The 14,833-nt window shown below is 38.3% G+C and overlaps 1 protein-coding gene across 1 annotated transcript in view; it reads left to right on the top strand.

The window, feature by feature from the left end:
- Window positions 1–14,833, top strand: part of LOC140187074 (sodium-coupled monocarboxylate transporter 1-like) — a 56,763-nt gene that overhangs the window by 25,449 nt on the left and 16,481 nt on the right. The window contains exons 8-11 of the mRNA XM_072242006.1: window positions 1,008–1,148; window positions 6,815–6,944; window positions 9,727–9,815; window positions 13,663–13,784. Of these exons, the coding sequence (XP_072098107.1) occupies window positions 1,008–1,148; window positions 6,815–6,944; window positions 9,727–9,815; window positions 13,663–13,784 (482 nt within the window). The remainder of the gene's footprint in view (window positions 1–1,007; window positions 1,149–6,814; window positions 6,945–9,726; window positions 9,816–13,662; window positions 13,785–14,833) is intronic.

Genomic DNA, 14,833 nt, shown 5'->3' with positions numbered 1-14,833 from the left:
CACTGCTGCCAGGCAGACAATCTCTGAAGAGTATTGATAATGGATTGTGTCACCTGTCTTGTAAAGGCACTGACCAGAAGAAAGCAATGGCAAACCACTTCTGTAGAAAAATTTGCCAAGAACAGTCATGGTCATGGAAAGACCATGATCGCCCACGTCATATGACATACCATATAACAAACAAATGAATAAGTCGGCTGGGGTGATATACTGTGTCCGGTGCTCTTGATGCGGCCTTCTATATATTGGCAAGACCCGACGCAGACTGGGAGACCATTTCGCTGAACACCTACGCTCTGTCCGCCAGAGAAAGCAGGATCTCCCAGTGGCCACATATTTTAATTCCACGTCCCATTTCCATTCTGATATGTCTATCCACAGCCTCCTCTACTGTCAAGATGAAGCCACACTCAGGTTGGAGGAACAACACCTTATATTCCATCTGGGTAGCCTCCAACCTGATGGCATGAACATTGACTTCCCTAACTCCCGTTAATGCCCCACCTCCCCCTCATACCCCATCCGTTATTTATTTATAAACACACATTCTTTCTCTCACTCTCCTTTTTCTCCCTCTGTCCCTCTCACTATACTCCTTGCCCATCCTCTGGGCTTCCCCCCTTCCCCTTTCTTTCTCCCCAGGCCTCCCGTCCCATGATCCTCTCATATCCCTTTTGCCAATCACCTGTCCATCCCTCCCCCTCCTGTCTTCTCCTATCATTTTGGATCTCCCCCTCCCCCTTCCACTTTCAAATTTCTTACTAGCTCTTCTTTCAGTTAGTCCTGACGAAGGATCTCAGCCTGAAACGTCGACTGTACCTCTTCCTATAGATGCTGCCTGGCCTGCTGCATTCACCAACAACTTTTATGTGTGTTGAATGAATAAGCATCCAGGCTTTTGTATAAATCAGCTTTGTGCTCCAAAGTAGTTCTAACAGTGATTTCTGTCATCTGTGTACAATTGAAATATAAATGTTGCATTTGTTTGAGAAATGTATTTCTTTCAGCTTTGACCCTGACCCAAGGAAAAGACATACATTTTGGAGCACGGTGATGGGAGGCACATTTGCATGGACAGCGATATACAGTTGTAATCAAGCACAGGTCCAAAGATATCTCGCCTGCCGAAGTGAAAAAGAGGCAAAAATGTAAGTGAAACTAGTTGTTCAAAGTTAAGAATCGGATCTAGATGTTTTCCGTAAATTCTAACAGAAGGTCTTGGATCAGAAACATTAACTCAGAATCGGAATCAGATCAGGTTGAATAACATCAGCATGTGTTGTGAAATTTGTTGATTTTTCCGCAGCAATACATTGCAATACATAATAGAAAAAAACATGAATTACTGTAAGTATATATATAAAGGTACTGAGATAATGTTCAATATTTCCTTCCTGATTTTCTGCTCCACCTGCTATTTCCAGCAAATCCTTTTAGTCACAGATTTCTAGCATCTACAATTTTTTGATATTTTTCTTTAATAACCTGATCCTATATAAGCCGTTTCAAGGAGCTGAATGTCCGATTCCTGCTCCCAATTTTTACATGTACGTCTATTTTTCAACGTCTGTTTGCTCTTCTTTTCAAATTTCCTCATCATCTGTCTGACTTCCATTTCCAGCTTAGACTTCCTCTCTTCTGAATCTCTGCTCAGCTTCCTTTCCCACTACAGAGCGAGTGAAAGTGAATCCCTAATGCACCAGTAAGCATGCTCGTAGGTCTTGAGGTCTTGTATAGTCCAACCGTTCAGGTCTCAACTTACCCAGAACCATTCCCCGTGTCTCAAGAATGGGGCAGCATGGTAGCATAGTATTTAGCTTAACACTATTACAGTACCAGTGACCGGGGCTCAATTCCTGCCACTGTCTATAAGGAGTTTGTACCTTTTCCCTGTGACCTAAGATTCAAAAATTCAAAGATTCAAAGTATGGTTATTATCAAAGTATGTATTCAGAATACAACTCTGAGATTCATCCTCCTGCAGGCAGCCACAAAACAAAGAAACACCATGGAACCCTTTCAAGAACCACGTAGATTTCCTCTGGGTCTCTAGTTTCCTTCCACATTCCAAAATCGTACCGGTTAGTATGTTAATTGGTCGTATGGGTGTAGTAGGACAGTGTGGACTCACTGGGTCAGAAGGGCCTTTTACCACACTGTATCTCTAAAAAGAAGAAAGAATCTTAAGCCTTTTCTCCTGCACCATCTCTCCAACAATACATTTATCAGCATTTTTCTTTACCCTCTAGTGTGTAATCAAGAGGAACGTTAAAATTTTCACAGTCTCTGGATATTGGTGGTTCTAGACTGGAAGGTATTCCCATTAACTGTTATTCCTATTAACATCCCAAAGGCTAATAGAGGGAAGGAGTGCCTTACACCTTTTTTGGTAGAGATATATCTCCACCCTGCCACCCATCTTAAAAGAAGAGCTACAAAATAAATCTGGAATTTAAAGCTAGCATTATTAATGGTAAAACCTTAAAACCATCATATTAGAGCAAAACTTAATATATCAGAGCTAACCTTTGCTGCCTATCATCAACTGATTTAGTCTCACTGTATCAGATGTATCCTCTGTTCTAAAGTTCAGAAATCTTCAGGTCATTCGTTCATTCAATGTAACTTAAACGTATTGGAGGTGCCACCATGGTGAAAGAACAGTCTGACTCTTTGACTCTGCACAATGTTGGATGGTTTTAACAGGCCAAATAGCCTCCTTCTGTGCCATTATGGTTTTCTAATGCTCTTGCTTTTGGATAACAGGAATTAAATCTATAGCTTAGGCTCCTTTACACTGGCAACCGTTTGCCTTGTCGGCAATGAGAATAGAATTGCCACAGTTGCCATCAGCACAAAATAGAGTGAAGACAGTTAGCAATAAAAATAAAAAGTAACAGAAAGAAAATTTTCCAGCTGCCGATTGATTAGGATTTGGAATGTATTGGTGAGGGTGGGGAGATTGTTGAGTATTTAATATTTCAGTGGCAGACATCCCACCCTGCAAAAACTCATTTCAGGGAGGTAGCACCATCAATTTGCGGGAGACTTCCGGGAGAGGTGGAATGTCTGCAACAGAGTAGCTCCTTAGCAGCTAGCCAGCTAGTTTAAATAACGTTAGCTATGCTAATGAACAAATGACACCTGTTAATCTCACCTCAACATGTCTTTTACAGTCTTAACCCACCATGGGCAATAGAAAAGTCACTGTTGCAAACAGTGCAGCGAGCAACACTGTCATTATTTTTCACCCTTATTAGGCAGGGGTACACTTTAGTGTAGTCTGGGGTGACATACATTTTATATATTTTTTGGAACACTCTGCAGTGGCGCGCTCTCGCTCACGCTCTCTCTCTCTTGTGGTTGCTCTCGCGCTCTCTCTTGCTTTCTTTCGCTCGCTCTCAAAAAAATTGATTTCCGTTATATTGTATATAATTTGCGGGCATCAGGGAGCCACTATTAATATGCGGGAGACTCCCGGAACTTCCGGGAGAGGTGAGATGTCTGCAGTGGTATTTGAGTAATCTTATAAATATATTGTTTGATCAAGCATTCTTAATCATTTAAATAATTCATTATGGGTTATATATATAAAAAGTGAATTGCATGCATCATCATGCTACCATGTGTTACATGTGTGCCTCACTTAAAGTAAAACACAAAGTTAAACTCACATTTTTGGACTCCCCTGTCTTCCTTTGAATTAGTTTCATGTTTTGAAGTTACAAAACATAATAGAAATAGTGTGAATATGTTCAATTATGGGCTTTTGAAAGGGAATTCAATTAGAAAGGGCGGGGGGGGGGAGGAGAAAATGCCCGGCTTTAGGGAGTGGAACTGCCTGAGCTATCCTTACACAGCGTTGTCATGGATTCACTGAGTCAAATGGCCTCCTTCCAGGCTGTGATCTCTCTGTGGTTTTCTGAATTTTTGTACAACCTAGCTACTTATGAACTAAGAGTAGGGCCTGAGCCTGCTTCATCACCTAGAGATCATGGCTGTTCTGTTTTACAATCTTGAATCCACATTTAGTCTTATCCCTGTTGATCTTTCACTCCCCCCTCTTTACTTAGTCATAGAAAAGTACAGCACAGAAACAGGCCATTTGGCCCATCTAGTCCGTGCCGAACCATTTAAACTGCCTACTCCCATCGACCTGCACCAGGACTATACCCTCCATATCCCTACCATCCTTGTAGCTATCCAAATTTCTCTTAAATGTTGATATCGAGTTCACATGCAACCCTTGCATTGGTAGCTCATTCCACATTATTGCCACCCTTTGAGTGAAGAAGTTTCCCCTCATGTTCCCCTTAAACTTTTCCCTTTCACCCATAACACATGACCTCTGGTAGAAGTCTCACCCAACCTCAGTGGAAAAAGCCTGCTTGCATTTGCCCTCTCTATACCCCTCATAATTTTGTATACCTCTATAAAATCTCCTTTCAATCTTCTATATTCCAACGAATAAAGTTCTAACCTATTTAATCTTTCCTTATAACTCAGGTCCACCACACCTGGCAACATCCTCGTATATTTTCTCCAGACTCTTTCAATCTTATTTACATCTTTCCTGTAGGTAGGTGATCAAAATTAAAATGGAATGCTTCACAACTCTGTCTAATTATGTCTTAGAAATATTCTAAGACTCTCCTTCCAACGCCCTTTCAAAGGGAGGGTTCTAAACACAGAGAGAAAAATGTTTCAGCTCATCTCTGTCTTAAATGGCAACCCCTTATTTTGAAGCATTAACCCTTTATTTTATAGAGGATAAATCTTCTATACATCAACCCTGCCAACATCTTTCAGAATGTTATGAGTTTCAGTCAAATCCTGGCTTAAACTTCTAAATTCCAGATGATAGAAGCCTAGCCAGACTAATCTTTTTTCTCATAGGATGACCTGGTCATTACTGCAGGAAACCTTCTGTGAACTGCTTCCAATGTATTTACATCCTTAAATATAGGTTTATTTTGTTGTTTTCCACACTCTAGTTGAACACCCTAGTTGGTGCAGACTTTCATTGATTCTGTTATAAATATTATTGTGTAAATTTACTGAGCATACCCACATGAAAACAAATCTCAGGATTGTCTATGGTGACAAATATGTACTTTGATTTTAAATTTACTTTGAACCTTGAAACCACTACTCCATACTGTACTGTAGTCTCATCAGTATCCTGTATAACTGAAGTATAACCACCCTTCTATATTCTCCATAGAATAATCTTCTATTAGTTTTCCTATGACTTGCTATAACTGTGTGTTTATCTTTTGCAAATGACACAATTGGACACCCAAATCTCTATGCAATGCAGAGTATTATCATCTCTAAGCATGTATAAAATATGTTTTCTTTACCTCAGAGGTTCCCAACGTTTTTCATGGCATGGACTCCTACCGTTAACCAAGGGGTCCGTGGACCCCAGGTTGGGAACCCCTGCTTTTTATTTTTCCCAACAAAATGGACAATTTTACATTTTCCCACACTGATGTCCCAGAACCCATTTCTCTGTATACCATATGCTACATCTTGCTACCCAGAAAATCCCTATTTACAGACCATTTTCTGTCACCTTTCAATCTTCCTTCCTTATCAGTCTGTTACCTCCCACATCATAAACTTTTCTTTTCAGCAATAATCTTCAGTAGGATGCATAATTATATGCCTGTGGAAATCACAGAATAGTGCATCCAACAGTGTCCCTTTATCCTTGGCAATGTTACTTCAAAGAATTCTAATAAATTGATTAAATGTGATTTTGCTTTTCACCATGTTTGAATAATTATCTCATAACAGACTTTATTTAAATTTATGTTTCTTTGGGCTACTTGTATTGAACCTCCCCGTGCCGGATGTTGAGTCAGTAATCTGCTCTGATAATTTAATTCCTGTGTTTTGCACCTTGGCCGCCAAGGAACACTGTTTCATTTAGCTGTATACATGTGTATGGTTGAATGACAATTATATTTGGCCTTGAACTTGTAATCCCATTCATAAATTAATCATTATTAAATGTAATTATTCACCTATATTTGTTACGGTATGTATCCGATCATACCAGCTTCTCAGGTTTAGACATTCCGATTCTGCGGAGTATGGATAGCTGGTGCAGTCCCTTTAAAGGTTCAGGCCCATTCTGCTAATTGGCAGCCATGTTTTGGGGCCAGGATTTCAAAATTTAAAGAGCACATGAACTCAGGTTCGGTGTTCAATTGCTCGCTCTACTTTGGTTCAGTCTGCGAATGCATTTAGGATTTCTGTCTCATTTGGATTCTCGACAAGCATTTGGTAAAGAACCCTTTTCTCGTCTCAATCTCGACATCATTTCTTGATTCCAGATTTGGATACTCCAGCTCTTGGGTCCTTACCAATTTCACCTAGCACTTACTTTTTATTCGCAGTTATTTTGTAAATAACACGATTCTTTGCATTTCTTCTTAGAAGCTAACGGCATTTCATTGGCTTTGTATCGGTACTTGGCACAATGAAAATAAAGTTGAATCTAATCTAATCTAGGTCTTTTGTCACAGTATTTACAGTATATCTGCGGTGTTACTTTAAAATCACACCTTCGAGTTCCATCTGAAGAACCTTATTCTACATGTATATCACATGAACTGAATCTTGATTCATAGCAAACTTTGTTTTTATAATGTCTGAGATCTAAAGATAATGTTTTCAGTGGAAGGAAGTATTTTGTTTACATTTCTTCCATGTACAGTACTTAATACTGAGATACATCAAAATGATAATGATCGTCCTGATGTACTTTGTAACTTTCTGTTAACCATTCTTTCTTCTTTTTCAGGGCTGTATCCTTGAATGGGGTTGTCATGCTTTTAGTGACAATTACAGCTTGCATGTGTGGTGTAGTTATGTATGCTGTTTATGAGAACTGTGATCCAATGGAGGCAAAGAGAATCACCAATCCTAATCAGGCAAGTAAACGCATATTTGAAATATCCTCGCTTCTAGAACAGTGGTCCCCAACCACCGGGTCGCAAAGCATGTGCTACCGGGCCGCAAGGAAATGAAATGATTTGGTGATAAGAAACGATACGAGTCAGCTGCACCTTTCCTCATTCCCTGTCACGCACTGTTGAACTTGAACACCCCCTCCACCCCTCCACCCCCTGTCGGCCAGTCGGCAAGAATATTGTCAATATTAAACCGGTCCATGGTGCAAAAAAGGTTGGGGACCCCTGTTCTAGAAGCCTTTGAGAAGTTAGACAGCCTTGCAGGTCAGCATACTCCCCTTACACTACAGCATCTACCATCGACACTGTCATTGCAACTGAATGAAAAGTATTACCATTTCTGATTCTCAATGTCTTACATAAAGTGAATTTGCCCAGTCTCATTGTGGTTCCTTGAGTGCACGGTCTGTAGATCACAACAGTTCTAATTTAATGCTGATTTCAGAGATGTATATTTTACGCAGAGTGGTGGGTGCAAGAATGTATTGTTGAGGTGGAGGTAAATACGACAGAGGCATTCGAAAGGCTCTTAGATAGGCACATGGATGTGTTGGAACTGGAAGGGTGTGGGCATTAGGTGGGCAAAAAAGATTAATTTGTAGTTGGACTTTTTGTTACGAATTTTGTTAATGTGGCACAGTACTATGAGAAGAAGGGCTTGTTCCCGTGCTATACAATGCTCTGTGTTCTAGTGGACAGCATAATACAGAAAGCAATGAAATGGCTGACAGAAAATTAGTAGTCTGAAGTACGATGTTCTGTGAGTGGAATTGAGGCACCTGGTAGATAGTGCTCTATCTCTATAGCCGTCAGTGCTTCATCTCTACTCTCGCATTGTCACATGATCATACTATGTTTTCTCATTTAAATTTCCTTTTTCCATAAACCAATAGATTCTCAGAGAAAATAGGATTTTAAAAAAAGCAAAGGATAGAGACCATCACTTCCAAGGCTAACTTAAATCTATTTTTAAAGTAGACAGAAACTTCCGCTTGTGCATTAATACACAATTTTTCATCACATGCTCAAATGCTAAACACCTGAATATTTTTATTAATTTACCTGAATCAGAATCAGGTTTAATATCACCGGCACAGATTGTGAAATTTCTTGATTTTGTGGCAGCAGTGCAATGCATACTGTGAATTATAGTAAGTATATATAGAGTTAAATTAAGAAATGCAAGAACAGAAAAAAAGTAGTTAGGTAGCGTGTATGGGTTCAATGTCCATTCAGAGATTCAATAGCAATGGGGAAGAAGCTGTTCCTGAATCGCTGAGTGTGAGACTTCAGACTTCTCTACCTCCTTCCTGATGGTAGCAATGAGAACATGGCATGCCCTGGGTGATGAATGCCGCCTTTTTGAGTCATCGCTCCTTGAAGATGTCTCCATGATGGAGCTGACTAAGTTTATAACTCTACAGCTTTTTCAATCCTGCACTCCATACCAGATGGTGATTCAGCCAGTCAGAATGCTCTCCACAGTACAGCTGTAGAAATTTTTGAGTGACATACCAAATCTCTGCAAACTCCTAATGCAGTTTTAGTCAAAGGATTGTAATATACCATTGACCTCTGTGTCTTCGTCGATAAATAGGTAATGAACGATTTGAAAATGATTCCTGATTACACTGTGAGGTAAAAAATATATGTTGTTATGGAGACCCAGTTGTGTCTCAGGTTCAGTTCTGGGCAATAGCTCAGCTGTTTGACTAGGTATTTAGAGAACCACGCAAATGAAAATTGCATGTGGTTCCATCCACAAACTGAGCTATTTATTCTGACCAATATATATCAATTGACCTTTCTGAGTAATGATGATGAAAATCAATTAAGGATTCCCTTCTCTAATTGCGTTCAAACAATCCCAATGAAAGTACAAATGTGTTGAGAAGAAGCAAGGAACTTGTTTTTAAGAATAATCCTATTCGATGTTAAGGCTTACATCGTTAAGAAAGAATGTTTGAAGTTTAATCTGAAGAAGGCAAATATGCAGAATCCCCGACAGTGGCTCAGATAATGTTAAATCCCTTCAAATAACGTAAAACAGGCCTCAACAATCAGTTGACATGCATTTCAGTGTGCAAAGCCCATGTCTTGACTGTGGGGTGGCATTAAGGCAAGTGCTTTTTAAAATGTTTGAGGAAATATTTGATGTACTTGTCAAATAAATTAAGATTGCATTTCCAGACAATGCCTAAATGAAAGGATTGAAAGATGTTTGCAAATCAGATACATCTTTTTTTAACTGTCCTTCAGTCCTCTACATCTTAATATTTTCTAGTCATTTGTAACATCAAAACACACAAAGCTTTTCCTTTTCTCCTTCACACCCTCCTTCTCAGAACCCTTGTTTCATCGTCAATGTAAATACTTTGAGTGATCTTTCTACATGTAAGGAACACTGCAAAATATAACGTGTTCCATCGCATTGACTTGTATTGGAAAACATGGCAGAAGTTTATTTGGATTATCAAATATTTTAAATCAAAAGCTGTTATCAAGTGTGAGCTTCCCTCATCTCCTAGTGCTGGTGTAATCATTGCTGGCGTTGATGATAGGTTGACAAACCTTTGAATCTTCTGTTTCTGAGATACTTTCACCTTGAGATAGGAGAATAGCGATTATAGTCTATTCCACCACTGATCTGCACGATGTAGGAAATATTTAACTGGTTAGAGCAGATACTGTATTGCAAATTGTTTCCTAATGACTTCTTCTTTATTTTAAAATCATTCCAAAGATGGCACCATTACTCGTTTTGGAGATCTTATCTCATGTGCCTGGAGTTCCAGGGCTGTTTATTGCCAGCACGTTTAGTGGCACTCTGAGGTATGAATTTATAAAAATTTATTCTTATAAAAAGTACTTCTATGAATTTGAAATTATGGCACTATGCATGGAGGTAGAGAGTAAAAATAAAATAGCAGACTAATTGTATGTTGTTTAAGTGTTTAGTTCAAGTCAATTTTATTGTCATTTAACTATATACATGTATACCATCAAATGAGATGATGTTTCTCTGAACCAGGCTGTAAAGCACAGTAGTACACATAACACACATGTAATACACAATAACCTAGAAAAGTAAGGTTAAAATCTACAGATGAATTATGTGTAAATAAACAAGTGCCTAAATGCAATGTTGTAAGGTACAGAACAGTTGCAAAGTTGCATGGGATTTTCCTTGTATTGTGAAGAAAATTCAGTGAGACAGTCTGAATGCTGGAAACTATCGACTATAGGGGCATGAATGCAATAGATTCAGGAGCTCTGAGAAATAGTGTGGGAATCCAAACTCAAAGTATGAAAATATAAAAGAGCCAATTTGGAGAGGTCAAGGATGACTTCTTCGGCAGCAAAATCTAGGTCCAAAGCAACTCACTGGGCGGTGTGTTCTAGGCTTGGAGCTACTGGCCACGGCAAGGCCTAGGCCCTAATGCGAGGTACAATACGATAATCTAAATGCCAGCCCAAATAGACTGGAAGACAAGGTGTCAGGCAAGGTTGGATCATTCTGGGCGTCGAGCCGATTTGGAACGGCTTCTCCAGCTGAGAAATCTAGGCTCATGGTGATTCACCGCAGCAGGGCCGGATCAGACAATTTAAATGCTTACACCAGACGGTCTGGGGGCTCTTCTCTCAACGATGCTAAGGCTATGAGATTGCACACGACTACTGTGCTTTGTGTCTGCAAAACTTGTGGTGGTTTGCCCTGCTAATATGATGAATGAAATACCAAGGCTTTGGGTATACTCCGGGCTGCTCCGGGAATTTGGATCTAAGGACTCAATTTGGTTTGGAATGCTGTTGTTGTTGCTCACTTCTATTGTTTGCATGTTTTGTTTTGTGTTTTTTTTTCCCTCTTTCTCTGTGGGCACTGGGGTAGGTCTTATTTATTTTTTTCTAATTGGGTTCTTTTGGGTTCCTTGCTTTACAATTGCCTGTAAGCAAACAAAATCTCAAGGTTGTATAATTTATACATTCTTTGACAATAAATGCTCTTTAGGTCTTTGAACCTTTGAAAATCATTTGTTGTGTGCCATGTCATATGACGTGGGCAGTCATGGTCTTTCCATGACCATGATTGTTCTTGGCAAATTTTTCCACAGAGGTGGTTTGCCATTGCCTTCTTCTGGGCCATGCCTTTACAAAACGGGTGACCCCAGCCATTATCAACACTCTTCAGAGACTGTCTGCCTGGCATCAGAGGTTGCATTACCAGGACTTGTAATATGCACCAGCTGCTCATACAACTATCCATCACCTGCTCCCATGGCTTCATAAATATAATAAACATGAAGTAGTCAGGTAAATTCACATGGGTGCACTGTGTGTTATGTTTTGTAACTCCGAAACATTAAACTAATTCAAAGGAAAACAAGAGAACCAAGAGATGAGAGTCTAACTTTGTCTTTTGCATTATGTGAGAGGCACACATATCACATAGTAGCATCATGACGTATGAATTTCACTAATTTATACGTATAACCCATAATTAATTATTTAAAGGAATAAGAATGCTTAATCAAACAATATACTTACAATATTATCCAAATACTACTGAAAAATTAAATACACAACACAGTGGTAAAGCGGTTAGTGCCACTAACTCACAAATCCTGGACCACAGATTTAATCCTAACATTGGATGGTGTCTGTGAAGATTGTATGTTCTCCCATGGCCAAAGAGGTGCTGGAATGTTAATTGCTGTAAAATATCCCTTAGTGTAACTAAACGGCAAAAAGAATCAATGGGGAATTCTATAAGTAGAAATTATTTTAGATTTGAAAGTGTTAGCTCATTACTCATTACATTAAGAAGCCAGTAGCATTCAGTTTTTATCTTCCCTAACTTTTGGCAGTTTAGTATAAAAGTCTCTGAGAGGAAGATGGTGGGCTATGTGAGAAGGAAAGATTAGATTGATCTTGGAGTAGATTAATAGGTCAACACAACATAGTGGCTAAACACAACCTGTATTGCGCTGTACTGTTCTGTATTTTACGTTTTTAACTATCATTGGGTCTATCTTGACTGCCTACATATCCTACCTATTCCATAAGAATCAATCGATTCAGAATCAGAATCAGGTTTAATATCACTGGCAAATGTCATGAAATCTGTTGATTCGAGGCAGTTGTACAGTGCAATACATCATAATAAAAACTATAAATTACAGTAAGATATAATTTATATATATATATAATGGAAGTAGTTAAAAAGTTATAAAAAAAGACAAGCTACTGTTTCACTGAGAAGCAAATTATGTATTTAAATGAAATACAGAACAAATTAGTACACTCCCAATACCTCTACAGTGCTATAAAACTGTATATTAGTTCCTAATAGTTATTGATGGAGGAATTTATCCAGTATATGGTGCTGTGTTCTGTTGTTTGACTGTAAATGAACAAAATTAATGCGGACACCTAGTGCAAATAATGGACTACCTTCATACAGTGCTTTTGACAATTGTATTTTCCAAATCTTCATCTTCATCTTCATTGTAACATTCAAGATGATTGTTGATACTTTCAAATTCTTCATTGTTTCTAACTTGTCGAAGTAGTGAAATAATTTCATTTTTGCTCTCAGCCATTTCTGGCAGCCCCAAGCTTGAATGCTTGAAAACGCAGTGAGCAAACCAGGTCTGAATTGCCTCATTGCTTATTTCTCACCAACAAAAAATCACCGCTTTTTGAACACAACACATGCCATTGACACTATTTATAAACTAATCACTCCAAGCATGGTGTAGTATCCAATGGCCTCACAAGTGCCACAACTGACGCTTTTCAGAAACTGTTTAGCAGCAGTCTCCTGTCCCATTTAAGCAGTATAGTGTCCCAAATAAACCAAGGGAATCCCAGCTATTTTCTCAATTTAATTTTTTTTCTTTAAGGGTTGTCCCAAAGAGAAATGGCTGCCCTGATATATATAAATACAGTAAGTAGTACAAAAATATTGAGGTCGTGTTCATGGGTTGATTCATTGTCTGTTCAGTAATATGATGGTGGAGTGGAGGAAGCTGTTCTTAAAACATTGAGTGTGTGTCTTCAGGCTCTTGTATCTTCTGAAGAACTAAGACAAATCTTACACAACATACACAAAATGCTGGAGTAACTTAGCAGGTCAGGCAGCATCTAAGGAGGGAAATAAACAGTCAATATTTTGGGCCGAGACCTTCTTCAGGACTGGAAAGGAAGGGGAAAGACGTCAGAATAAAATGATGGGGCTAGAGGAAGAAGGACAGCTAGAAGGTGATAAGTGCGACGAGTAGAAGGGCACCAAAGATCACAGTGGGAGAACAGTGAGAGAGGGCCTCACTGAACTTCCGATGATGAGAGGATTTAAACTCCTTCTGGATAGGCAAAACTCTAAGAGGTAAATCTAAACTGACTTTAAGTCTTCATTAGATGTATACGCTAACAATGTGAAAAGGGCACATGTAAAATTCAATTGTTGATGCTTTTCACATTTGTTTAATATGTTCGACTTTCCCAAAGCATACTGACAATGTGGAGAGGCCAAAACATTACATTTATTCATGTGTTAGATGAAACGTGATTAAAGGCAAAAAGGAAATGACCAACAGTAGTATTTACTCTAACCAATATTGAAGTGGACATGTTGATCTTGTATCTTATTTAAACATTGCTTTATTTTTCTTGTCTACAGCACAATCTCTTCAGGAATCAATGCCATTGCTGCAATCTTTGTGGAAGATATTATAAAACCAAACAGCAAATCTTGGAAGCATTTTTCTGAAAGCAAGAGAACACTGATTTCAAAGCTTCTAGGTTTACCTTTCGCCTTTTAAAAACTCCAACAGGACAGAGTTTCTTTCTTTTTCAATATTTTTATTGATTTCTTACATAAAAGAATACAGAGTACAGTAGGATATATAATATATATCTATTACAATATATTGGAATCACAAATATACTCTCATTACCCCATATCCATATAAATTAAATTTAAACATAATATTGAAAAGAAATAATTTTATTATACAAAAAAAATCTAAACCCACTACCAGAAAAAAACAGCTGTTCTGTTAAAAGAAAGAAAAGGAAAAAATTCTTATCATATAGTAAAACATATTATTAGCCAACATCTGTACTTAATAGTAAATCAAAGGTTTTGAAAATAATTCAAAACAGGTCCCCACACTGTTAAAAAATCTTGTCTAGGTTCAGAAATTGAACAACGAATCTTCACTAAATTTAAGCATGATGTAACATCATTTAACCAATGAGTATGAGTAGGCCGAGTGGCACTAATGCCACTTAAGCAACAATGCCCTCCTGGCTATAAGAGAAATAAAGGCCAAAATGTGCAAATCATGTGTCTCCAAAATAATATCATTTCCTCCAACAATACCAAATAAGGCAGTCCAAGGATTAGGTTTAAAATTTACTTTAAAAAGCACCGAAAAAGTTTGGAATACTTCCTTCCAATATTTTTCAAGACTCGGACAAGTCCAAAACATATGAATTAGTGAAGCTTCTCCATTGTTACATCTATCACAATAGGGAGATATATCCGAATAAAAACGAGAGAGCTTATCTTTAGTCATGTGGGCCCTATGATCCACTTTAAATTGTAGAAGGGAATGACGGGCACATAACAATGAGGTATTAACCAATTTAAAAATTTCATTCCAAGTATCCTCAGAAATTGGAATCTGTAAATCTTGTTCCCAGAGATTCTTAATTTTGTCTAAAGGAATATTTCTCATTTCCAACAACATACCATAAATATTAGATATACATCCATTATGGAAGGGTTTCAAATTAAAAATTGTATCAAGTAAATCCTTATCTGGACTTTTAGGAAATGTATGTAC

This window comes from Mobula birostris, chromosome 24 (genome assembly GCF_030028105.1).
Source record: "Mobula birostris isolate sMobBir1 chromosome 24, sMobBir1.hap1, whole genome shotgun sequence".
In the NCBI taxonomy this organism is placed as follows: domain Eukaryota; kingdom Metazoa; phylum Chordata; class Chondrichthyes; order Myliobatiformes; family Myliobatidae; genus Mobula; species Mobula birostris.
Note: the sequence above shows the minus strand (reverse complement) of the source record. Positions and strands in the feature narration are given on the sequence as shown.